The 26,065-nt window shown below is 54.5% G+C and overlaps 1 protein-coding gene across 1 annotated transcript; it reads left to right on the forward strand.

The window, feature by feature from the left end:
* The first annotated feature begins 257 nt into the window (after nucleotides 1–257).
* Nucleotides 258–26,065, forward strand: Ldlrap1 (low density lipoprotein receptor adaptor protein 1). The gene is made up of 9 exons (XM_021160565.3): nucleotides 258–471; nucleotides 8,814–8,956; nucleotides 10,245–10,357; nucleotides 12,391–12,505; nucleotides 17,245–17,317; nucleotides 17,654–17,737; nucleotides 18,226–18,356; nucleotides 19,363–19,397; nucleotides 20,489–26,065. The coding sequence occupies exons 1-9, from the start codon at nucleotides 387–389 to the stop codon at nucleotides 20,634–20,636; spliced, it is 927 nt and encodes a 308-aa protein (XP_021016224.1). The 5' UTR covers nucleotides 258–386; the 3' UTR covers nucleotides 20,637–26,065.

Genomic DNA, 26,065 nt, shown 5'->3' on the forward strand with positions numbered 1-26,065 from the left:
CTTATCGTTCTACCTTTCACTCTTCCCATCGGTGAAACGGTATCCAGGTGCCTTTTAGCTGAGCTATCTAGAAGGCCATGGGATCCCGTAGCTAGAGAACGGGGAAAGGCACTGGGCTGGGAGCCTTGGTGGGTTCTGAGTTTAGGAGCACGGCGCGTGCAGCCTCGGAGTCGGTCCAGGTCGGGGAAGGGCGGGGTTGCGCTCTAGGGGCGTATCCTGGGGCGTGGCGGTGGGCGTAGCCCCTCCGGCCCCGCCCCTAGACGTCGCCGGGAGGGCGGGGGAGGAGCGCAGCGGGCGCGCGCCGCCTGGCCCGGCGGAAAGTTTTCCTGGAGGAGTTTTGGCGGCGGCAGCGGCGGCAGTGGCGGCGGCGACAACCGGAGCGGGCCATGGACGCGCTCAAGTCGGCGGGGCGCGCGCTAATCCGGAGCCCCAGTCTGGCCAAGCAGAGCTGGGCGGGCGGCCGGCACCGCAGTGAGTGTGTGCGCCCGGGGTCGGGCCTCCGCCGAGCTCGGGGCCAAGGTGGACAGGGTGGCTTCGTCCCGCCCCGCGCGGCGGGGCCCGGGGGTCATGTCCGGCTGCACGTCTGGGGCGGGTCGACAGGGATCAGGCTTAACTCGGGGTCCCCAGGTGTGGCGCAAAGGGGACGTCTAGAGCCTCTCTACCCACTCCAGCACAACCTACAGGGTCCCCTCTGGACGCTGGAGTTTCGCAGGTCTCTGCCGCGAGGGGCGATCCCAGCCCGGGTGCCACTCAGGGTCCCGCTTCCTCCCCTCTGGACGCGTCCAGGTGGCGAGGCTGGAGCCCAGGCTATTTACAAACCCTGTTTTCCTCCGTACCTTCCCTTGGGGGCTGGTCCGAGTCCCTGGGCACCTAGGCAAAAGGCAGACTCAGACTCGCTGCCATTTCTCCCGGGAGTCTGGAAGGGTGGAGAGGAGCCTCCCCCAGTCACCTCTCGGGTTACTTTCGGAGAGCCGTCACCTGGCACCCTCCCCCGAGGCCTGAGAAACCTAGCTTAGGTCCCTCCTCCCTTTTCATTCGCGTGGGATCACCCAGGCCTTCCCTTCCTGATGTGAAGCCAAAGCATCCGGTCTCGCGGCACACCCTCACCTGCCACCTACCTGGGGCCCCCCACCTCTCCCACTAACAGTGCCCCCCTCCCCGTCCCCAGCTTCTCGCCAGCACCTTCCCTTGCCCGGCTTCACCAGGGGAGCCTGAGTTTCCTAGTCCCTGGAGCGCCAGCGTGTCTGGGCCTCGGGAGCCCGCCCTGCCCCTCCTCATTCCCACTGTGGTGTTCCAGTTGTGGGCTCCTCCTAGCCCTGACTGGCATCGGGAACGTGTGCTGGTGCCTACTGGTGGGGGTGGGGTCAGAGGCCCCTTGGGCTGGGCATGTACCGTCTTCCACACTTCACTACCAAAATAGCCCTTCAAAAATTCGTGGGATGTGACCAGGGCTTCTGAGTGTGACCTTCTCTTCCAGTGGATGAACCCTGTGGTTTTCTACTGGGACAAGAGGGAGAAGGGTGGGTGGGGAAGAGGTCTGAAGGGGAGGGAACCAGGAAGCCGGAGATGAATCTAGGGGATCAGGGTACATTTTGGATGGTGAGAAGTTTCCCTGCCGGCTCCAGTCTTAAGGCAGATCACTTGTTCTTAGTGATTCTGTTTCCTATCCCGGAAAATAGGGATACAATTCCTGCGGGGCTGGGGATGTGTGTGTTGTGTTTGGTAGGGTGCTTGCCTTAGCTTGCAGGAAGCCCGTGGTACTTAAGTTCTTGGTTCCAGTATCAGCACTAAACAAATCAGGTGTAGTGGTGATGTCTGTACTTCCAGACCTAGGGAACTGGAAGCCTAAAAATCAGAAGTTGGCAGTCACGAGGTGTCAGATAGTGAGTTTAAATGAGGCTGGTCAGGGATAGGTGTCAGTTAAGATGTTGCTAGTCTATTTTACAGGTTGGTGATGAGATCTCTGTTGTCTAGGCTGGCCTAGGACTTGCTGTGTAGACCAGGTGTGCTTTGAGCCTCTGTCTCCCCCAGTGCTGGGATTAAAGGTGTCCACTACCATATATATATATGTCCATGTCCTCCGGGCTCAACCTGATTCTTACCAGGTTGGCCAGTTCTGAGATGGGGGCCTCAGGCTGTCTGTACCCCGGAGGGATGCAGCGCTCTCCTCTCTCCCTGCTTCTCCCAAAGCTCTGTGCTCAGAATGAGCTTCTCAGAAGCCTGGCCTATCTTTTTGGTTAAGTGTCAAGTTCGCAATCTTCCTTTCCCAGGATGAGTATTGCTTGGTCTGGAACTTTTGTGGGAGAGTCCGTGCTGGTCTTACTTGCCTAGAGGTGGTCTCAGTGAACGCATGCTCCTGCTTCTGTCTCTGGTATTTGACTTCTTTGAGCTCATTGGCTCCTGGGAGGTGACAAAGCTTGGGATTCTTATCTTCAGACCCATTTTAGAGATAGGACCAGGAAATGAAGTCCTAACTCTAGGCCTAGAGCATGGCCTGAGGCAGTGCTTCCCCAGCCCAAGGATCTAAGCCTTGTACCTTGGGTTTTCTGGCTGTTGGGGGGCAGGCTCTACCCCAGGTTTGGCTAGCTGCCCCCCAGGACCAGGTTAGACAGGAAAGCCTTGGGTGTGTCCAGCATGAGAGGTTGGGACCTATCCAGCCCTTGGGTCTAGCTTTCAAGATCAAAGGCCAGAGCCTGTTAGATGGGAAAAGGGACTTGTTCTCAAGCGGGAGGACCTGAGTTCAAGTCCTGGGCTCCACTTGGAGGAAGGAGAAAACCGATTCCCAGGAGTTGTGACCTCCACACATGCACTGGGACTCTTCTTCTCCACAGACATACTGAGTATTAAAAACAAAACAAAACAAAAGCTCAGAGGACAAAGCAAAACTGGGGGATTCTGGGTAGAATCAGCCCCTGCTGAGAAAGAGAACCCTGGAGGGAGCTGCAGCTTCCCTGAGGACGGAGCTGCCAAGCACAGACCTGTTGGCTTCCCACTCACCTGGGAAGAGGACTTTTCTTTCTCATGGCCACTTCCCCTTATGAGACAGGGTTTCCCAATATAGCCCTGGCTGCCCTGGAACTCACTCTGTAGGCCAGGCTGGCCTCAAACTGTGGGATCTCCCTGCCTCTGCCTCCAGAGATCTGAGAACAAAGGAGTGTGCCACCACCTCCACTGATCTTATTTCAGCTCCTGGCCAAGAATTTTCCCCAGCTCAGCGATATTCTTCCTAAAGGTCCTGGGAGTCACTGTGATCCTCATTCTTACGGGTTGTGCTAGGCTGTCAGAAACACCCCCCCAAAAGATAAATACAAGGTACCTGGTTCAGTAATGTGCCGGTAGGTGGGGAGTTACTCTTATTTACCTGTAGGCATGTAAATATTCCTGGGCATAATCCTTTAATCCCAGCACTGGGGAGGCAGAGGCAGGTGAATCTCTGAGGTTCAGTAAAGCCTGGTCTCTAAGCCAGTTGCAGGACAGCCAGAGCCACACAACAGAGATACCTTGTCTCAAAACCAAACAAAGCGGAATGCTGCCTGTACCTTACCTGTGACAATGATAGAGGCACCGTGAGTGGGTCAGAGTGTGACTTTGGTTCTCAGTTCTGGTGGAGGAAGGGACAGGGGGAGAAGGCCACAGATAGATAGTTGGTGGGGGTGGGGTGGGGGTGGAGCCAGCATAAAATGCTAGCATTAAGTAAGATAAAATGGCAGTAGGACAGCTTTTTCAGATAGCAGTGACTGTGCTAGTCTAGGAGTAGCCATTGAGACATGAGAGGGTTTCCCAGGACAGCTGAGAAAGGAAGGAAGCTGTGGACGGTGGGGCAACCCCCGGACCTAGTTCAGAGGTGCCTCAGGATAGAGTCAACACTAAGCTGTCTTGTTCCTGAATGGCTGGAGCATGCTGTACATAGAGACCAGAGTTCCCTAGTTTAGGGGCACCACAGGACACGAGGTACCTCCAGCAGCCAGGCTGCAGAAAGAATGGTGGGTGCTAGTGTCAGTGAGGAAGTAGCCTGCAAAGAAGGGATCAGAGAACGAGGCCCTGATAGCCACCTCTCTTGAGAAGGTGACCTGGAAGAACATTTGGCTAGTGGGACCGCAGTTCTGGGGGACATTGAACTAGAGGCTCCTCTCGGTCTGGTTACTGAGGGAGGGGCAGGATGTTTGAGGAGTTGGGTCACCCGATGTTGACAGGGGTCAGATGCTCTCTTTGGGTGCCGTGGCTTGCGTGTGTCACCCCTGCCTTGCACTGGAAGGGGCTTGGTGGTTGTTGGGTCTTGGGGCTGCTGTGTAGGGCCCTTTGTTTCTATTTCTTGCCGGTGCAGTGACATAGTGACTTCCCATAAAACTCTGTAAGCCGCCCGCCCGTGTGCTTTAAAGCCCTTTGTGCTTGTTGGGTGGCAGTGACAGTGGCTGGTTCTCATGGGGCTCTTGGTTTGTGCCAGGCAGGGTCCCGTGCAAGCTTGTCTCCCCTGTGACAGTGCCACGGAGTGGGTACTGCTACCCATTTCAAAGCTAGGAAGCTAAGGCTCGGGGAGAATTGCCCAAGAGAATTTATTTTTTTCTTCCAATGTATGTAGATATGAGGAAGCCCTGGCAGGAGTAACAATCAGTTGTTCATTTTTTCTTTTCTTTCCTTTTTTTTTTTTTCAAGACAGGGTTTCTCTGTGTAGCCTTGGCTGTCCTGGAACTCACTTTGTAGACCAGGCTGGCCTCGAACTCAGAAATCTACCTGCCTCGGCCTCCTGAGTGCTGGGATTAAAGGCGTGTGCCACCACGCCCGGCTCAGTTGTTCATTTTTAAGAACAATCTTGGTGGCTTTAGCTTCTGGAATTGGCTTAGTCCTTTTTGGAGGGGGATGGGGTGTTAAGACAGGGTTTCTCTGTACATATCCCTTGATTGTCCTGGAACTCAGCCATCCACTTGCCTCTGCCTCCTGAGTACTAGGATTGAAGGCTTGCATCGGTCACAGTGCCTGGTTCTTAGTCCTGCTTGCAATTGGAAACTTTCTGCCATCGAGGTCCTGAAAGCTCCGCCAAATTTGTCAAAGGTGACTGCGTTCCTGGCAGGGCAGCGTTTAGGCCCCCTCCTAGGATCTCCCTGCAGTTTCCTAGATAGCCTCACCAGGCTTGGGAACCAGGCTAGGGCCTGGGGCAAGGCCCATCCTCACCACCCCTGTGGATTGGCTGCAGCTCTGATGTTCAGACTCCAGCCAACCAGGTCTTCTAGGCAGTGAGGGGCGGGCCAGGATGCCCATGTATCTCTAACTCTTCCTGGGGCCTTGACAAGGAGGGAGCACGTGGTACCAGCTGGAGCTAGACTGGACATGTGGTCTGTCCCCAGCTAACTCCCACAGCAGGTCATCTGTAAAACTGCAAAATGAAAGTAGCAGAGTCATTGCCCACCATGGGGCTGAGAATAACTCAGGCAGGAATGAGGCTTCGGGTGCAGGCCTGTGTTTGCCCAGGGGCCCCTAGGAGCTCTGCTTGGGAAGGGGTGCAGCCCTGGCTCCTTGCTGTTTGCGGTGTCTGGTGGTAGGAGACCACACTGGTCTGTCTGTTTGTCTCAGCACTCTTTCTTGGGGAAGTTGTGGCTGCCAGAGGCCTCAGTGAACAGCAAGTCACGTGCCCAGAAGCACAGGAGAGGGACCCGTGGGCAAGCACTCAGCCCAGAGGCCGGTCCAGTTCCTGGTCCTGCAGCCTAGGGAGCAGACGGGAAGGCAGGACCTTTGAAGAAAGGCAGGCAGAGACCGCTGCTGGGTGGTGGGTGATGCAGCAACAGCAACAACCAGGATTGGGAGAGCCTGCATAGACCTGCCCCAGGCCTGGCCTCAGCCGCCTACCTTATCATACCTTGTCTAGTTCTTTCACCCACAGTTTAAACCGTCCCATGGGTCCTGGAAGGTTGCTAAGTTGCTTTCTCTGTTTTATTTTATCCTTGAGACAGTCTCACTATGTAGCCCTAGCTGGCTTGCAGCTATGTCACTATGTAGATCAGGCTAGCCTCAAACCCACCTATTAGGATTTGGGGCCACCACACCCTCCCTTTAATCAATTCATTTTTTTTTTAGATTTTTTTTAAATTATTTTTTAGTAATGTGTGTGCATGCACATGAGTGCAGGTTCCCTCAGAAGCCAGAGAGAGGTATTGGATCCGCCTCAGGCTGGAGTTAGAAGGAGATGTGAGCTCTCTAACCAGACCCAGTCATCATCGTCATCACTCTTAACTGCTGAGTCATCTCTCAGCCCCCATTTCTTTTTCCTTCCTTTTTCTTTTTGGAGACAGTCTCATGTATACCAGGCTGGCCTCTGACTGGCTGTAGAGTCAAGGATGACATTAAACGTCTGATCCTCCCGCCTCTCCTTCCAAGTACTGATTACAGCATGTGCAACCACACCTGGTTTATGCAGAGGTAGGGATGGAGCCCAGGACTTCATGCCTTCTAAGGAACCCTCTACCAATAAACAACACCCCCAAATTCCGAATTTCCCCCATTTTATTGATGAGGAAACTGAGGCTCATGGAGTATCAAACTAAGGGCCTCGAGGTAGCTTGCCTACTTCGGATTAGGCGCCCTGGGAGAGGCTGGGTGTGTGGATCGCTGCACAGTTCTGGCTGTCCTGGAACTCACTATGTAGATAGATCAGGCTGGCACCAAACTCACAGAGATCTGCCTGCCTCTGCTACCTAAGTGACTTGGATTAAAGGTTTGTTTCTGATACTAGATCTCAAGGTGTCGTTTAAGCTGGCCTCTACTTTAGAATCCTCCTGCCTCTTCACGAGATTATAGGAGGGCACTGCAGTACTGTGCTCCGAAGGAGCATTCTGGGTATTGAGAAAGTAGGTGCTGCAGTAGGTGGTGGGAGCTTGGGGGGCACGGGGGGGGGGAGAGGAGGCATGTGCACGCATGCGCGTACGCGTGCGGTCTGGAGAGGAGGGAGGCGCTTTCAAACACCCAGCCATCGCTGTGGGCATCTGACTTGCTGTGTGATCCTGCACAGAACTTCTCTGGGCTTCGGTTGTATCATCTGCCAAGTAAAGGCTTGGACGGAGAGTCTCTGAGGCTGGACCTGGAATTCAGTGTAGGAGGGGGCAGAGCCATAGAGAAAAGGTCAGATCAGGGAAGGAGAGGAGTAGAAACATGTCAAGCATTTGAGGTCGAGGAGGAGAGAATGTTTTGACAGCGAAGAGATCACCAGTGACCTTGGCAAGCTTTGGCCCTTTGGAATGAAGTGAACGGAAGTGGCTTTGGACAGGGGCCAGGAAAGGGCTGAGCTGGAGGAAATGGGAGAGCGGGACCCAGAGATAGGGGAAGGGTGTTTGCCTTAAGGCAGGGATGAATAATGAGAAAAGGCCAGTCGCGATTGATTAGTATTGCCTGCCTGCGGCCATAGTTGAGAAACATTGCTATCTATTAGCAATGTCTGTGAAGGACACAGGCAGTGGGCATGGATGGGTCTCAGGTTGGAAGTGGTGGGCTGGGTACCTTATCTATGAAGAAGTGGCAGTACTGGTTATTAGCCTTGGTTTCTTCCAGAGCAGGGAGCTGTTCTGGAGTCCTCATTGCCTGACACAGAACTGGGGGCACCACAGGGACTCTCTGCTCCCTTTTGGAGGAGCTAATGGATCGGACGCTGTGTTGGACTTCCGGGTCATCTGAGTTGGGGCTCAGCCTCATGTTTGGTGATGAAGCCCAGAGGGCACTGTGTCGAACAGAGCTGAGGTTGAGGGTGTTCGGGCCATCCCTGTATTCTCAGTAAACATTGCCAGCTGTGTGCTGGGCTCTGGGTGAGCAATCAGCGAAGTTCCTGCTCACTTGGGTCTGAGAGGAGGGGTCGTGCTCGCCGGTCTCCTCCCGCTCCCACCCAGGAACATGCAGTGTTCGTGGGGGGACAGCGTCTTGCTAAACACATATTGTGAGCTGTGAGCCCTGTGGATGAAGTGACAGAGCCCCTGGACCCTGAGGCTCTGGGACATGGCCAAGGAAGGCTACAGGGAATCCAGAGGGGGGTCATGGTGGTGTCCCTTGCGTCCAGGATTCTGCCTGCTCCTGACAGTACAGGAATATCGTGACCTTTCCCTCAAAGCTGGCAGGGAAGGCAAAGGGCTTCTGTGTGGGATGGGCACACTCAGATGAGTGCCTCCTACGGTGCAGTATCTGTGGGGTGACAGGAGGGGCCCTAACAGGGCTGTGCACTCACGCCCAGTGACATCACTCTCTTAAGTAAGCTTGGCTCTACTTCCCGCTGTGCGATGGGTGCCCTTAGCCTCTGTTGCAAGGAGGAATTGGGGCATGGCCAAACCTTCTCTTGGAGTCTAAGCCCCCTTGATCTCAGCAATCTTTCCTGCATGGGGGCCAGGTGGGCCCCTTCCCAACTCTCCCCTGCCCTCTCTGTGAACCCAGGCTCACCCCTCTCTTTTGGTGACATCTAACCCTAACTCTTCTCCTTGAGTCTAAACACGTGCGGGGCTCTCCCTGTATTTGCCGTGGTAGCTGTTAGCCCGTGCCGTCAGCTCCTGGGTCTCAGTTTCCTTATCGCCTTATCAAAGAATCAGACTGCGGGCTGAGGGAGGAGGCAGGACCATCTGCCCACATCTGCCCACAGCACTGATATTGAGTTTGGATTCAGGAGATGGCATAGCCCGAGTCTCTGTTTGACTTCCTGGTCTTCAGAGCCGCTGTCTGCGGTGTGTATGCAATGCAGGTTGTGGGTGCTCCTAAGACTGAATGGGGTCAGTGTATGTGATGCAGAGGAGGTGGGCGGTGAGAGCCAGGCCGGCTCAGCAGACTGAAGGTTGCCTGTCCTGTCCTAGAGTTACCAGAGAACTGGACGGACACGCGGGAGACACTGCTGGAGGGCATGGTTTTCAGCCTCAAGTACCTTGGTATGACGCTGGTGGAGCGGCCCAAGGGCGAGGAGCTGTCTGCAGCTGCTGTCAAGAGGATCGTAGCTACAGTGAGTGCCCAGATACCCTGTGCCCCACCGGGACAGCTCCCCCTGCCCCAGTTGTCCTTGTCCCCAGGTAGGATCTGTGTGACGTGAGCCTGGCCCACCTTGAGTCTCCTGTGTCCAGCTCATGGGCATTCATGGAGATTGCCTTTGTATTTGAGGTAGTCTGCATCCGCCTTTCAGACCATCCTGGCCGTGGCTGCTTCCAGCCTTGAGTCCCCACATCAGGCCCTGGTGACTCACTAGCTCCAAGGAGGGAAGGACGTTGTTTCCCATTTACCATGTCTCTACTGCTTGGCTGTGAAGCCCAACAGAGTGTCTTCTCCCTGGCTGTGAGGGAGTGTGGGCCCTTTAAGTCAGATCCCTAGGGCGTCCTTGACCTGCAGCTCAGGTCCTGGCATGTGGGTGGAGCTGGGTCCCCAGGTCATGGTGCTGGGCTGTGGCAGCACCTCAGTGCTCTGTCTAGCCTTGTCCCTCCCCCACTACATGTCCTCCGTCCAGTCCAACTCTTCCCCTGGGAGTCCCCATCTTCCTGGACAGGGAGGTGTAAGGCCCCTCCTGTGAGGGCCAGTGCTCCCCAGACATCAGCTGGGAGCGGGCAGTGATTGTCTGTGGTTTGTTTTCTGCTACTGTGCTGCCCAGACAAGAGTTGGGTAAGAAAGGGTTGGTGTGTCTTTTTTTTGTTTGTTTGTTTGTTTTGTTTTTTGAGACAGGGTTTCTCTGTATAGCCCTGGCTGTCCTGGAACTCACTTTGTAGACCAGGCTGGCCTCGAACTCAGAAATCCTCCTGCCTCTGCCTCCTGAGTGCTGGGATTAAAGGTGTGCGCCACCACACCAGGCAGGGTTGGTGTGTCTTAAACTTGCACCACAGCTCATGGCTGAGGGAATTCAGGGTGGGAGCTGAAGTAGACACTCTGAGGAATGAAGCTCACTGGCTTGTTCCTCATGGCCTGCTCAGCCTGCTGTCTTCAACAAGCCAGGACCACCTACCTACCCAGGGGCAGCAGCAGCCCCGCCTCTGGGGCCCTCCCACATCATCACCAGTCAAGGAATTGCTCCCTCAGACTTGTCTCTACAGGCCAGTCTGATGGAGGTGTTTTCTTAATTGAGGTTCCCTCTTCCCACTTGATCCTAGCATGTGTCAAGTTTACAAAAGCTAGCCAGCACCAAGGTGCCAGTTGAGTGTCCTCCCTGTGGCCCCTGCCAGTTAGTCTGTGCAGTGAGATACAGCCCGCCAGGCAGCCCTCTTCTCACCGTCCCCTCCCCACCTCCCCTGTCCCCCGTGTGCCCCTAGGCCAAGGCCAGCGGGAAGAAGCTGCAGAAGGTGACACTCAAGGTGTCACCCCGGGGGATCATCCTGACCGACAGCCTCACTAGCCAGCTCATCGAGAACGTGTCCATTTACAGGTACGCTGTGAGGGACTGCCTCGTGTCTACTCTGCCACTTGAGGGGATGATCAGAGTGTCCTATCTGAAACTAGACCTTAAAACTTTCTTTCTGAGTCCCGGGAACCTGAATTTCCTTCATCTGTAAAATGGCCTGGGGGCAGGTCCTGCCTTCCTCTGCGGTTAGGTCGGTTATGTTGTGCCACCGAGAAACCCACAGCTCACAGGGAGGCTGGGGTAGTGGGCACCGCTGTTCCCTAACCAGCTGATGCCGTGCTTAGTCAGGCTGGGAGCACACGGCTGTGAAGTCTGCCTGGCCTTCTGCCTTGAATATAGTGCCCAGCCCCGGTTATCGGGTTCAGTGCCCCCGAGAGGCCTCAGGCAGGATCTGGAACAGTAATGGAGATGCTCTCTCCCTGGTCCCTGGTGGTAGAGTCTAGCCCCAGGGGCTTGAGGCTACTTCTGTCTCAGCTGGTCAGGTGTAGGGGTACAAAACTAGAGGGGGGAGGCAGCCCAAATCCATGCTATCCATGGAGCAGCCTGAGGCCCACAGAGGGAAAGGCCCAAGATTGCACCATGAGGGGAGGCTGAGCTGGGACAAGCACCTCGGCTAGAGTTCTGTCTTCCCAGGTCCCAGAGCAGGATGGGGCAGACACCGGTGTGCTGGAGTGCTTCCCGAGGGCCAGGCTGCTGCCTTTACCCCACCATCTCTAAGCCAATGCTTGCAAGTGCCTGCTTAGCCCTTTGCTCTGGGCATGTCCAGTCCAGAAAGGAATGGGGGGACGGTCATAGGAGACAGTGTCTCCTCCGAAAAAAAATAAGGAGGGTGTGCCAGTGGGAAACCCAGGAAGGCCTCCCAGTGGTGGTGGCTCCTTACAGGATCTGGCTGACGGCTTTCCAGAAGCAAGGCACGCTTAACAGGAAGCCAGATGCCTAGGATGGAAAAGCTTTTGGGGACACGACACCCACTTCTCCCCTCCTGGGGATGGTCGGTGGCTTTATTGGAGCAGTGTACTAAAATCTGGGACTGCGTTGGTGACTGGTCAATCTGTGAGCTGTCCCACTCCTGAGCCCCCAGCCCCTCCCCTAACTGTGGTTCTTAGGATAAAATAGAAGAAGGAAAGGGTTAGCCAACCAGAGAACAGGCAGTGAGGGCTGCGGAGCTGAAGTTGTGGGGCAGAGAGGCAGGAGGCTGATACGTCTCCCCTGCACCAACTCGGGCTCCTGGGGGGGTCATCTGTACATAGCCCCGTCCCCAGCCTCAGTCCTGGCTCCACCCCTGGCCTCCTGGGAGATGGTCCTGGATATGATCTGGTCTCTGGTTGGTGTAGGGCAGTAAGTAGTTCTCAACCTGTGAGTCAGGACCTCTTGGGGAGGTGTAGGGGAGAGGTCAAACAACCATTTCACAAGAGTTGCCTGAGAGCACTGGAAAACAGATATTTACATTATTCATAACAGCAGCAAAATCAGTTATGAAGAAGCAACAAGGATAATTTTCTGGTTGGAGGCACCACAGCATGGGGAACTGTATTAAAGAGTTGCAGCATCAGGAAGGCTGAGAGCCACTGGTGTAGAGTACGTGAGGGGCCTTGGGAGGAAGGGCGGGGTCTTGCTGTTCCTTCCAGCCAGTGGGCAAGGACCCTCCAGGATTGTGATTCTGAGCTTACATCCCGACTCTATCAACAGCATTGTGTCTCAGACCCCTGGCTCTGAGGACCGCTCAGACGTTAAACAGGGAAGAATCTGCAGGCCCCTTGGTGCATTGGGTGGTGTGCAGTTAGGTTCAGGTGTTCCTGTGAGAGGTGTGACCCAGTGTGGCCTGGAGAGAAAGAAGAGAAAGAGGCTTCCTTCATTTCTTATTCCCATCTCCCCTGTGTGGCCTGAGTCCCTCCCTGGAGATGCCCAAGTCACCTCCACAGAGGCTTGCCCTGGTGGTGACCAGGCAACAGGCTCTCAGGGACCCAGGAGAGGCACATCTGGATTGTGGTCAGATGCACATCCAGATGGGATGAGGTGCCGCGCAGGCCTGGTGATTCTTCTCGCCTGCTTTCCAGGATCTCCTACTGCACTGCAGACAAGATGCACGACAAGGTGTTCGCCTACATCGCCCAGAGCCAGCAGAACGAGAGCCTGGAGTGCCACGCCTTCCTCTGCACCAAGCGGAAAGTGGTCAGCATGAGAACCAGGCCCAGAGGGGACAGACAGTAACATGGACTTACACATGGGAGGAAATTCCCCGGGGAACTCAAGTGGGCGTGAGAGGACTCGGGCTGTGACTAGCTGGCAGTCTGGCTGTGGGCAGTAGGCTAACCCATTGTTCCCTAGAAACACCTGGGTGTGTTCCTCTCAGCGATTGGTTGGGTTTGGGGCTGTGGGGATCATGAAGTAGTCTGGGAGTACAGGCCTTGTAGGGATTATTAGGTTTTGGAGATGGGAAACGGAGGGACCTGGGAGAAGGGAAGACTGAGAAGCCTTCAGCTGGGCTCTCTGGGGTCACACTTGGGAGGCAGATGGCCTCTTTGCAACCCCTCTGTCCTGTGCTCATTGCGGAGCTAGGCTTCCAAGTGTTTTTGTTCGGTCTCCAGGGCAGTACCATAAGGTGCAAGTGGTTAGGGTCTCTGTTGTTTTTTTTTTTTAGCCTTTTAATGACAATCAAACCCAGCCCAGAAGCCAGCAAGCTTGCTCATGCTGGCGCAGCCAGCCAGGTGCAAAACGAAGCTCCGAGCCCACAGTTCCTCTCCTCTGAACGCCCGAGAGGCTGAGAGCTTCCTGTCCGCACCCCGTGGCCACATCTGATGGGGCTTGGTGGCCTCCAGCCTGTGCTGTAACTGGGGAGGAGACAGTGCTCTACTGACCTTGTTGACACGACCCTGGTTTCTGGGGCTTTTGAGGGTCGAGTGGGAGGAGGCGCCTGATGTCAGCTGCCTCAGCATCTGTGTCTTGTTCCGACCTGATCCCCAGGCCCATGCTTCTCAGAGATGAGACCCTTTCCTTCCCCACCAAAGGACAGACACATCAGGAACTGCACAGTCTCTGGGGTCCCACGTCCCTAATATCAGATGAGTTTCTAAAGGCTGCAGGAACAAAATGACAACAAGCAGTGACTCAAAACAGCACAGATTCATCCTCCTTCCAGTCCCGGGAAGAGGCAGGCTGGAGTAGGACAGGGGCTTGCGTTTCTTCAGCAGCCTGGAGAGAGCCATGTCTTACAATCCCACTTTCTAAAGCGCCTTCACGGTCTAATAAGAGTCCTTGGGCCAGCGTCTGTTCTCAGAGGCAGCTGTGTAGTCTGTCTTAGTCACTGTGCAGAGACACTGTGACCAAGGCGACCCTTCTAAAAGGAAGACTTAACTGGGAACTTGTTTACAGTTCAGAAGTTTAGTCTATTGTCATTGTTACAGGAAGCAGGCAGCATGCCGGCAGGTGCTGGAGCACTAGCTGAGAGCTACCTCCGAATCCTGAGGTAGAGAGAGAGAGCAACACTGGGGGCTTCCTGTGGGCTTTTGACTTCCTCCAACAAAGCCATATGTCCTAGTCCTCAAACAGTGGGCCTGCGGGTGCTGGCCGGCCATAGTCAAACCACAGTGCACGTTCTCCATAACTGCTGCTTCTCTGACCATCCCTCTGAGGCCCCTGTGGCGTCACTGGATAATCCAGATTAAAGCCCCTCCCCCATTTCAACACCCTTAACCTAATCCCACCTGTGAGGCTCAGTAGCTGTGTGCAGGACACCCAAAAGACTATGTGTAGTGTGACCATGGGTGAGTGCCGTCCTTCTCTGGCCTGCTCACCTATCAACAGGATGAGGAGGTCACCTCAGCGACCCCTAGGGTTGTTCCGAAGGCCTCATTTCTTCTGCTGCCTTCTGTCCTTGTAGGCTCCCTGCTACCAGCCACCCACCCACCTGGGGTCCTTCAGGGACCTGAGCAGTGGTGGCATCTCCCAAGACTGTCTGGTTCCCATAGATGGCAGGTGACTCTGGTATGAATGAGGCCACATTGACTTAAAAATACAAACTTACTGTTTGCTTCTTCCTACCCACGGAGCACACCGGGCAGGGCCGCCAGCCCTTGACCATTGCGCAGGCAGGCACTCGTGGGAGGGGCATTAGCACGGGAAGCAGCTCTCTCCGAGGTGTGAGTGAGGCAGGACAGGCCCAGCCATTCAGAGGGAGGCCTGAGCCAGAGGACAATACATAGCCTGCCCCAAGTTAGCAGACATTGCTGACAAACAGAAACCAGCTGTGACTAACGGAGCTGCGTGGGATGGGGGCAGGACTCTTGCTGGACACCCAACTATTGATTGTCTGCACAGCCTGGCTGTGATGTGTCTTCCACTCATCTCTACCTTTTGTCACCCAGGGTTCCCAAGCCACTCTGGTGTGTTATAGTTAGCTCTCAGGTTCCAAGGCATAGCACTGAGGGTCAACAGAGTGGATGGCCTGTAGGCCTAAGATTTCCTGATTATCTGAAGGGTTTGCAGGGATGAGTTGGCACCCTTGGCTCTGTCCTCCCTGTTGGCAGCTGTCGCCAGTCAGTGGACGGTGCTCTGCTGAGTCTGTGGAGGAGGGACTGGGTTTGACACTAAGTCCAGGACTTGGCTCTAGGGTGGAGGTTTTTGGATCTAGAGGTTAGGGAGCTGCCTGGAGATCAGAGACTTAAAGGATGAATAGAGTAGTGACCAGGAAGGAGTGTGCCAGGCTGAGGGGACAGATGTGAGGAAGAAGTGCAGCTAGCTTATGGATTGGGTGTGCAAAAGCCTAACTTGATGTGGGCCTGAGGACCCCATCAGGGAGCCAGGCAGGGGCACGGTGCGGAGCCCGGGGTGCAAAAGTGGTCCTCGGTGCGGAACCTGGGGTGCAAAAGTGGTCCTCTTTGAGTTTTTACCTCTCCTTGCCGGCCAAGCAAGAAGCTTGGGCAGGGGTCCCTTCTGGGTCCCTCACAGCCCAGCCCAAGACCTCCCTTCCCTGGTCTCGTTTGGGCCTGACCAGAGCATCCGTGTGAGGAAGTGGTTCGGTGTGCTCAGGTGAGAAGCCTCAGCTCTGCAAGCGCTCGGCCTCTATGCTCAGAAGGGGAGGAGTTTAGGCTCACCACGTAGGCAGAGGCTGGGACACCCCCAGTTCTGTCTGGCCGAGGGGACAGAGCTGTTTCCTCCACGTAGACCTTAGTATTCTTTGTGCAGAAGTTAACGTGGGAGCCAGGTAAGCCCTGGCAGGGCTGATAGTGAGCACAGGGCATGTGTATGCTTCATGCCTGCCCCCCTTTGACTTATTGATGAGGCCTGCTTCCGGGGAGCAAGATAAGGATGTGGACAGTTGGGCCAAGTGGAATCTTCTGGCTAATAAGACAGACAGATCTACAGCAGAGGTCCCAGGAGGGCAGCACAGTGGCCTGGGGGATACAGGTCTTCCCTCTGGGTGTTCCCGTGACACACTGATGGGGAGGGGGGTTCCCTGGGGAAGCAGGTCACCCCCAGGCCTTCCCAGCCCAGCCCTGCAGCTACCTGCCCTCATTGCCTCACCTTTCAGCTCCGGTTACATGTTTACCACGACTTACTGTAACCGGGCAGAGGGGCAGGAAGGCAAATGAACCAGATTTATGTAAACAGCATAAACCTCTGTCCCCGGGTTACCGCAGGTAGACATAATGGCGTTTCCGTAGCCGTGCCACATGGGTGACCAGCCCTTGCTCCAGAGTATAGTGATCTGACTTGGGCTGGTAATTAGCCCATATTTTTAGTTCATGGGCAATTCTCAATGGTAACTGGGTCTATTAAACTCGATTCAGACGTGACAGCTTAAATTGTAAACAGCTGTGAAGAGTTTCATACTTAATTACCATATTTAAGTTTTACCATAAAGCATCCGTACTCCCTTCAAAAATGTAAACGACGGAGACATTCAAATGAGATTTGATACTTCGTGAAGTTTAATTGGCGCAGATCAGTCCGTTTGGAGAGTTCAAAAAAAAAATTTTTTTTAAAGAGTTTTGAAGGCGGTGGCCACAAATTTATTTCTCAATTAAATCGAGTTGTCTGGTGGAAGCTGCTCAAACGCTGAGCTTGTTCTGCAATTGAAGGAGTGTGGTGCCCTTCCCTGTGCCGAGCCAGTTACCACAGGACGGGGCTAACAGGAGATTGTAGCCGACCTATGCCCCAATCAGGACCTCAGACACCATCGCTGTCACTTGAGGGCTCTGTCTGAGCTGTGGTTCTCTCCTCGATTGTAGGAAACATACACATTGGGATGTAAGCCTATGAGATAGAGACATTTCCACCAGCAGATTCCAGAGGAAAGTGGGCAGGGCCGTAGAGCCCTGTGTTGGTGACAGAGGTGGCGCCAAGGCACCCGCTCATAGGCTGGTCATGTGCTAAATGGCTTTTGTTCCTAACTCTTGCCAGCATCTCGATTGTGCTACCTCCTACTTTGCTGGGGGGGGGGTGTCAGTTTTCAGCGGCTGTCACCCCCAAATGCCCTGTAACCCTAAATAGTGGGACTTCACTATTCATTAGTAGTTCATTCAAGTATGGTTAGGCTCTTCACCTCCTGGCTTCTGCTACCTGGTCCAAGAGTTCTGTGGATATAGGGAATTCTCAGATAACACAGGAGGACTTCCCAGAAGAAGTAGCCCTCACAGTTGGTTTAGGTTTGCCTGAAGAGGGCAGGTGGTGAGCAGCCATTGTTGGAGGGACTGGACGGGAAGTGCTTCAGCAGGCTTCAGCTGCCTCTCCAGGCTGTGGCTTCATTATGCCCTAGGCTGTTGTGGGAAATGAGAGAGCTAGGCCCCTGCCCCCTTCCCTCAGCCTTTCGGAGCTTGGCATGGGGTGGGCACCCCCTCAGCCCTCCAGTTCATACTTGCTTTTGCTGGCTGACACTGCACCCATCCCCACCCCCATTTCCTGTTTTTCAGGCCCAAGCTGTCACCCTGACTGTAGCCCAAGCCTTCAAAGTTGCCTTTGAGTTTTGGCAGGTGTCCAAGGAAGGTGAGTCTTCCTCCCCGGCACTGTGAGTGATGTGGGAAGGGACAGGTTCCAGGCAGACGTCAGACCCAGGCTGACCCCACCCTCATCTCGTCCTGGGTTTGTGGTTTTGAACAGGTCCTGTTACTTCTCTAAGCCTCAGTTTCCCCATCTGGACAAAGGCCACCTTCCTACTCCTTTAGAGTGTTTGGGTTTAAGGGAACTCTAGAAGGTGTTGCCCCTCTTTGATGGCGACCTTCGCCTGCCTCTGAGCATACTCAGCCTGCCTCCTCCCCAGTGGCTAATGGAGATGGTGGTGTCTGCTGTAAGGGCTCAGCAGCTCATGCCTTGATCCCACAGAGAAAGAGAAAAGGGAGAAAGCCAACCAGGAAGGAGGAGACGTCCCAGGGACCCGACGGGACAGCACCCCCTCACTGAAAACCTGTGAGTCTTGGGCACCAGGCTTGCCCTCTACCCAGGCCTTCCCTCCTGGACTCTTGCTGTTTCCTGTTCTGTTAAAGTCTGCAACACAAGTGCCTTGTTGGGAGCTGAGAGATTGCCGTGCTTGCTCGTACCTGGGTGTGCCCTAGGAATATGCATAAGTGCATATGCGCTCCTGTCTGCCTCAGAGCCCGGTAGACATCCCAGCCTACTTGGTGTGCTTTTGTACATTCAGCTCTTGTTAGGAATTTGCAGGTTCCAGGTCTGCCCTCTGGGGCCACAGGTCCTCTCTAGCGGACAACTGCCCTGGAGTTCCAGGTGGAACTGGGTCCGGGTCGGGAAACAGGTGATCAGGGTCCTACTTCTGGACAAGGTCAGAGTCCGAGAACAAGTCAGGACCAGTATAGTGCAGGGGTACCAGAATGCGTGCAGAAGAGGCCAGAGGGGCTGTACCTCCTTACTTCCTGATGTCCCCAACTGATTCCCCCTAGTGGTTGCTACCGGGAACCTGCTGGATTTGGAAGAGGTGGCTAAGGCCCCGTTATCTACAGTCAGCGCTAATACCAACAACGTGGACGAAACACCACGGCCTCAGGTCTTGGGCAACAACAGCGTCGTCTGGGTGAGTAGCTCTGTGACCTGGGCATGGTTTGGGATCCAGTGAGCTTTAGCCAGGTCTCTGAACGAGCATGGAGTGGTTTCCAGGTCCAGGCCCTAAGACCATGACTTAGCGGCCTCTGGGCGGACTAGACCCAGCACAAAGAACCCAGGCTCTGGGTGGAGTGGCTGAACAATGTCCCCTCTGAAGCCACGGTTGTGTCCCTGACAGGCCTGGTCCCCAGCACAGCCGTCTCCTCACAATACTCTGACTTGGAGTCTGTGGCCCTTCCCACCCTGAGCAGCAAAGGCTCCCTTGTTCTGGGCATGGCAGGTTTGAGCCTGGCGTCTTCCCTTCTCAGCTGTCTAAGGGCACAGCCCTGCTGCTGGCTCTCAGGACTCATGGCCTGCGCCTGACCTCTGTGTCAGCTTTTTCTTTCCCTCAGTGAGGACACTGGCCTTCCACAGCATCTCCCAGAGGAACCTGAATGGCTCTTAATTTTAGTTTTCATTTGGGTGGTCGGTTTCAGTCTGCATTATCCCAGTGCACCATAAACAATGAAGATGTTAGCATCCTAGCAGCACTGACGGACCGAGTGGACCCTGCTCCAGCATCTGCGGATTCCTTGCTCCAGTTGGTCCTGGCTAGCCTTCTGGGCCAAGAGTCACTGTGGAATGACACCTGGTGACTGTCATGGTTCCAGCCTTGCCTTGCCTTGCCTTGCCTTGCCTTCCTTCCTTTCTGTCAGGTTGTTTTGACTTTTGAGACAGAAGCTCTCTACATAGCCCTGGCTGTTCTGAACTCTGGCCTCAAACTCAGAAATCTGTCAAGTACTGGGATTAAATGTATGGTCCACAGGCCAGGCCCCAGTTTTGAGACCATGGATTGGGTATGAAGGAAGCCTGCCTGTGCTAGTTCCTATAGGCACCCCTCCCTTCCCACCCACATACACATACAGGTCCCGGGTCCCTGTAGCTCCCTTGGGGATACGACCCCACCTAGAGTTCTTACTTCTCCATTTGTTTCCCAGGAGCTGGACGACGGCCTGGACGAAGCATTTTCAAGGTAACAAACACTCTGAGGGCTTGTGCTCGGTGCAGGTCTCGGGCTGGACCTGGGCTCTCCTTTACCCTTGGGCTTTAGCTTTCTGCACAACAATTCTTGGATTCCTCGAGACAGGGAGCTTACTATGTAGGAACGAAAACCTTGCATGGTGTCTGATGTGTGAAAAAGCTTTTGCAGTTCAGTCAAAATGCAGGCGTAGCTTGAGAAGGCTGCGGGTGAGGACTGGATTCCTCTGGTTTCTCTGGCCCGGATCCCTGGGCCTCCTTCGTTCTCCTTTTGGATGCGAAGGGCCTTCACTGCCTCCTGTCTCGGGGCTTTGCTTAGGGTTGGTGCCTTTGCCCTCCAGCCTCCCTCCTCCCTCTTGCACTTCTTGCTGCAACCAGGGCCCGACCAGCAGGTGAGGCCTGGCCAAGGACTCAGGCCGCTTTCTCCCACCTTCCCACGTCACTGGCTGACTCGTCCCACATTTGAAAAACAACTTCATCTGCTTTTTGTGAATGTTTGGTTGTCACAGGTCCTTACTATCAATTTCAAAAATCAAATCACTGTGTATTAAAGTCCCTTGGCCCAGACTGGCCCCATGTCTGCTGACCCTGATCATGAACATGCCTGGTATCTGTTAGCTCACAGCCTTGGTCCTGGGGCCCGTGCATTCACTCAGGGCTGTCAGAGGCCTCCATCCAGGTGTTTATATCCCCTACGGTTCCCTCCTGAGGACAGAGCGACCTTGCACTGGCCTCTCCAGGCTCCTCCAGACAGTAAGGCAGACAGAACAAACAAACCAGTAATGTCTCCTGTGTGACTGTCAAGCACATACTAACCCCACTCACGCCAAGTCTTCTCACGGCTGAACATTTCCTGCCTACGACTGGCTCAGTGGATGCCCTGGCCTCTGTTAGAGCAGGGTATCGTGGCTCTGACTCTCTTGGGCATCCTGTTGTCAGGGGCTCTACTTCCTCTGCGGATCTTTGAGTCCAGCCTTTTTCCCACTCACAGCCTCTCTCCTGGTCTAGTGCTGACCAGGCTGTCCCTTTCCGCAGCCCCTGAAAGCCCCTCAGCTGATGCTTGGCTTACACAGCTTTGCCTTCCAGGCTGGCGCAGTCCCGGACAAACCCTCAAGTCCTGGACACTGGACTGTCAGCACAGGACATCCATTATGCACAGTGCTTATCGCCCACCGACTGGGACAAGCCTGACAGCAGTGGCATTGATCAAGATGATGACGTCTTCACCTTCTGAGGACCCGAGGCTGGCAATACACTACTGGCCTAGACATGTGACGGACCATAAGCCACCAGCAGCAGGCAGCCAACTTCAGGAGCCATCAGCTGCCTTTGGCCAGGGGCGTCAGAGCCTACAGATTTGCGTTGCACAGTCACGCAGGGAGAGGGGGAGAAAGATGCCTGCAGTATCCAGTTGGTGACTCCTGGTTTATGCTCGGAAACCAGTTTGATTCAGGTGCTCATGTGTATGGGGGGCAGAGGCTGGCCTCCTGGCCTCTCTCCTGGAGCCAGTGCCCCCTCCTGCTGTGGGCGTCAGGACAATGACCAAAGCGTTGCATGTTCCTTTTCTCTGGGCATCCTCACTCCTGAAGCAGTCAGAGAGCCTGCCGTTCGTTGTGTACTGGATGGGACGTGGCTTTCAGGAAAGTTGAGGCTTCTCAAGCTCTGCTTCCTCGGGGCCGAGTAACTGAGGCTCTCAGAGAGGCAGCCCCTGACCAAAGACACATTTAACTCTGCACTTTAACTCTCACGGAGTGGCCATGGTTCGAGGTCCGTGATGGTGCTTTGGGAGTAGAGCTTGCCTCCTGCCCTCCCTCCACAAGAGGGCCCCAGTCCCTGACGCGGCCCATACAGTGCTAGGACCTAGTGTACCAGCTGCCCATGACTCCCAGAGTCACTGCAACCATGGTGATCACCTCTGTGGCTCCTGGGAGTGTCCCACCCCCAACAGACAAAGCTGGGCCTGCTCTTCTGTTTTGTCTCTATGTCCTTGTGTGTGCTCCATTTTCTGCCTCCCATAATTCCTGGGATGATACCAAAGCCTAGCACTAGGCTGTGGCAGGCAATTTTACATCCATTTTACAGATAAAGAAACTGAGGTGACACACGTGTTGAGGGGTGGAGTTGAGAACAGAATCCTGATCTGATACCAAAGCTGCCGTCTGTGCTGCCACCTCCCAGCCCACGCCTCTTTCTCTGTGGCTTTGTTGTCCTCCCAGGAACCAGAACTCCCCAGCTATTTTCTGACCAAAATGTGTTTCATAACAAACCATCTGGTGCCTTTCCACACAGCGCTGGCGCAGGCCGCCATGCCCTGCTAGCTGCTATGCTGCTGACTTCTGGGCAGATGTGTTTTGAAGTCTGTTAATTCCACGGGTGAAATGGTATCTCACTCTAGAAACATCTTGCTGTCCTTTTCTGACCTGCAGCCGTAGTGGTCCCTCGACCCTAGCTGGTAGTCGGGCGGTCCAGTGGTGAGCTTCCCTTAATCTCTCTTTTCTTCCTTCGCTGGTCCTGTGGGCTCTGGCATCCTGAATCTCAGCCAAACCAACATCTTTCAATCTCAAGGATCCCCCAGTGACCGGGCTTGTGAAAGCCGGTCTCAGTGTCTCCAGGAAAACACACTCTTCCTGAGTGGCTGAGTCAGACCCTTGCCTTGGGGGGGGGGGGGGAGAGGGCTCGGCACTTGGAGAATTCTTGCTAGAATAAAGGTTGCCAGCTCCCTTTCCCTGGCCAGCTCCAAGGCCCCTGCTCCTTAGCCCAAGTGGCCAGGGTCCCGGCGTGAGGGGGACTGTGTGGTGTTGGGTGATGCTGTAGTCTTGCTTCCTGTGCCTGCTGCCGATGCTGCTGTGTGAAGCTGGAAAGGCAGTTCTGAGCAGGAAACAATAAATGTTCCCTTTCTGAGTGTGAGCATCACCTGGGGTGTTGCTGGTGACAAAGGGCAGGGTGGCGGCTTCTGGGGAGCAGTGGTGTGTCAAGAGATGGGTAGGCCACTGCACCAGAATGGAGGGCGAAGGCAGGTCCCCAGTTGTTGGGCCAGCAGGGTACCTTCCTTCTTCTGCAGACTGTGATAGTGTGACGAGGTCACTGTTGGGTGATGTAAGACCACACCAGTGGGCCTGTGTGTAAGCACTCTCTGTTTCTAACCGTGTGTTCTGGTCGGGCTCTGGGCTCCTGAGACACGAGTGTAAGAGTGTGCCCGTGTGCACCCCTTCCCAGGGATGGTGCTGTTCCCATGACTCTCCAGTGACTCAGAGTTGCAGCCTTTACCTGCTATTGGACCTGGGCTCAGTGCTAGGAATGAGCATGGCCCACTCGAATTCAAGATGTGTGGCTTTGTGTAAAAGGGGACAGAAGCAGAGGGTGGCGGGTTCTGTGAGATCCAAAGTCCAGCTACCATGGGTCAGTTACCTGGTTCCTTGAGCCTCAGTTTTCCTGTCTGCAAACAGGGTACAACAGTCTCCTGTGCCTATGTTCTTGGGGTTTTATGAGACTGTTGACCATTATCACATTATTGGTAGTCCATAGCCAGTGGCTCAAAGGTTTTTCTCAGAGCAAAAGGTCATTTAGATGGAATATGCACAGTCCTAGTGGACTCTTGGATAGTGACTACTACTCTAAGTATACTTCCTGTGTGCCAGCTGACTCACAGAAGTCAGCTAGAGCCTACATGCCATCTGATACCTCCTGCTGAGGGCTTCCTGCTTAGATGGGAGGCAGTCCTCTCCTGAGTGCGTGGTAAGGCCACAGCCCCATCTTATATCCCTAAGCCCCACCCTGCCATGTAGGGATTTCCCAAGAGATTGCTATGATCCAGCTGCTCCTGTCCTGGCCAGACTCACAGTGACCATCCCAGCAAGGCCACATTCCTCAAGTTCCACGGGCTTCTGTCTGGGGACTCCCCGGCCACTCCTCCTCCCCGTGGTTGTGGGGGTCTCCGGCATTTATGCCTTCATTCCATTGAATAGGCCTACTTCAAGTCTGCAGAGGCAGAGCCTTCTGATGCCAGCCGCCGTGCAGACTCCCTGAGAGGCCCGGTGGATCAGAGCAGACTACAGAATTCCTTCTTTTCTCCCCCATAATTTGAAAAGACACCCAACAAGCTCATCTTTCGGTTTAAATTTGGCCAACGCCTTTAGTCTCCGGATGTCTCAAATTATGGATCCTGAGCGCAGCCGTCTGCTCTTTCATGCATAACAGGCAGAGTGAAAGAACAAAGCTGCCTTTCAGACTTGATGTGACCTTCAGCTTCTCTGGGTGCATGTTGGGCCGGCTCTCCAGGAGACGCTGTCACAATTACACCTTGCAGAGGGGCTTCCCAGCTTCCGTGCCTGGGACACAGGCTGGAGACGGCTTGTTCCCCTTCCCCTGCCTGGTGCAGCAGAACAGGCGACCTGTTTGGCTAGTAGGAAGGGCTACTAACCTTGTCAGGACCCTTGTGCCCAGCCTGGGCGAGATCAGTCTGCCATGGCACACTGGGAGGTGAGTAGTAGTAGCAGGTGGCCTTAGAACTATTAAAAAAGATGACTTTCATTTATTCTTTGACAGTTTTATAGATGTAAGCGATGTCTTGATCCTGTGTACCCCCCAACTCAACCCTCCTCCTCCCAGGAACCCCAACACATTCCTTGTGCCACCTTTCCTTTTTCCTTCTTTGTAACCTGGAGTCCAGTTAGTCCTGCCTGGTAGAATGTTGGCTGGTCCCGCTGGCTTGATCCTGTGTAGGTAGCCATGGCTGTGGTGAGGTCTTGACTGTGCTGTCTATATCCCTTCTAAAACAATAGCGCGCCTCCTCTTCCCAGTGTTCCCTGATCCTTGGGAGAGGGGTATGAGAAAGGTCGACACCGACACCCTGTATAGGGAGAAGCCACTTGTCTCAGTACTAACCCATTAGGAGTCTGCAGTAACGGCTGCCCACTGTGGAGAGAAGCCATGCTGGCCAAGGGTAAGAAGAGCGCTGGTCTATGGGTACAGACATGAGTGTTCAGAAGCCAGTGCGGCATTACGTATCCTTTAGCAAAACAACAGTAAGAAGTTCCTCATGAGTCCCGTGACTGATCTAACTATGGAGTTTTGACAAGGTTTGTGGTACAAGGTCTCAATTCCTGCAGAGTAGGTCTTCAATGCCAAAGAGGCTGGTTATCTTCATAACCTTCATGCTATTATTGCCTGAGGGAGCAGATCGGGCATGGTAGGTCCGTCTTGTAGCATGGAAGATTGGATGCTGGCTAAGACGACTGATGTGTTTTCTCCCTCCCCTGGCCTGCATGGCTCCAGACAGCTCTGAAAGCTAGTCAGCTCTGAGGAAGCTTTCAGCTGATGTCTGTGTCAGAGCAATTAGTGTGTCTTCTGCAGTAGAATCTTACTATCTAATTTGGGTGACCTCTGGGACCTCCCTGACCAGTAAGTTGTAGAGAGGTATCTTCTCTTGTCCCGCTTCATCTCTGGGATATCTGAAGGACCAGAAAGATCAGCAAGGTGACCTAAGGCTTACATTTAAGAAGAGGTAAGTCTGGGAATTGAACCCCAGGATATCTGAATCCAAAGCTTATTTCAGGTGCCCACTGTGTAGATCCATTGGCTGGAGCTATGCTGTGCCTACCCAGCTGACTGCCCACCTTGGGCTGCTGCCCTGGACATGCCCACCATGGGACTCTGCAGGGCCATGTGCCCATTGCACCAGGCCCTGTCTTTTCCTTTTCCCTGCCAGCTTGAGGATGGTTTTATCAGAGGAGGGACAGTGGGTGCCAGTGCAAGAGGACTGGAAGGGAACATTTGCAGTGTCACATAGCGAGTTTGAGTTGATCTAATGGCTGCCAAGTAGTATCTGCCTTTGTGGGGATCGTAGAGGTTAATTACCACAGGCCTCAAACTCAGGTCCCATGTGTTCAGTGTCCTGAGCTGGCCCTCCCCCTGCAGGTCACTAAACACCCAGAGAACATGACATTGCTCGCGGGGAGCTCCTGGGGCCACCTAACACATAACACTGCTGGGCAGCTTGGAGCTTCCGGCCCAGACAGAAGTGGTCTGGGACATGAGGCCACGCTGCTAGGCAACCATCAGCACATTTCTGCTGATCACCAGCTTGGCCCTGTCTGTGGATGACAAGAGGCCTCTGCGCTTGACCCTTAATAATAGTCCAAGGGGCGGGGGCATGGTTCCCAGAAGTCACTGGTCCTGCATGCTTGCCTACGCCAGTGGGGAACAGGGTTGAGGGGTATTGCACGGGATACCTGGTGGGTCTGCTAAGTGCGGAATGGTCCAGCTGGACCTCAAGAGAAGAAGTAGAAAGTTGAAGATGCTCTCGATGGCTCGGTAGCTCTGCTGTTGGGGGCCCTGTGTGAGCCGCTCCATGACCAGGTACCCAGGCACTTCCTGCCTCCGTATGGTAATGACTGAATCAAGGCAGAAGTAGAAGGTTTCTGGGAGCCTTCTGAAGAGGTCAGGAGCCGCAGGTCACAGGCAGCACAGGAATTTGCAGGTCATCAAGGCCCTGGTTCCACACTTCCCAGCAGGCAGTAGTTGTGGTGTGCCGGGTCTTCCTTACTCCCAGGGGGCAGCCCTACAACCTCTGAGCTGCTTTGGGGAACCTCTGGTGTCTAGTTCTACATCCCGACCAAAGATGTTGCTTTCCAAAATGTTCTCAAATAAAGGTTCTAGAATCTG

Source organism: Mus caroli, unplaced genomic scaffold (assembly GCF_978045245.1).
Source record: "Mus caroli unplaced genomic scaffold, Mus_caroli_1 scaffold_6, whole genome shotgun sequence".
NCBI classification, from domain to species: Eukaryota; Metazoa; Chordata; class Mammalia; order Rodentia; family Muridae; genus Mus; species Mus caroli.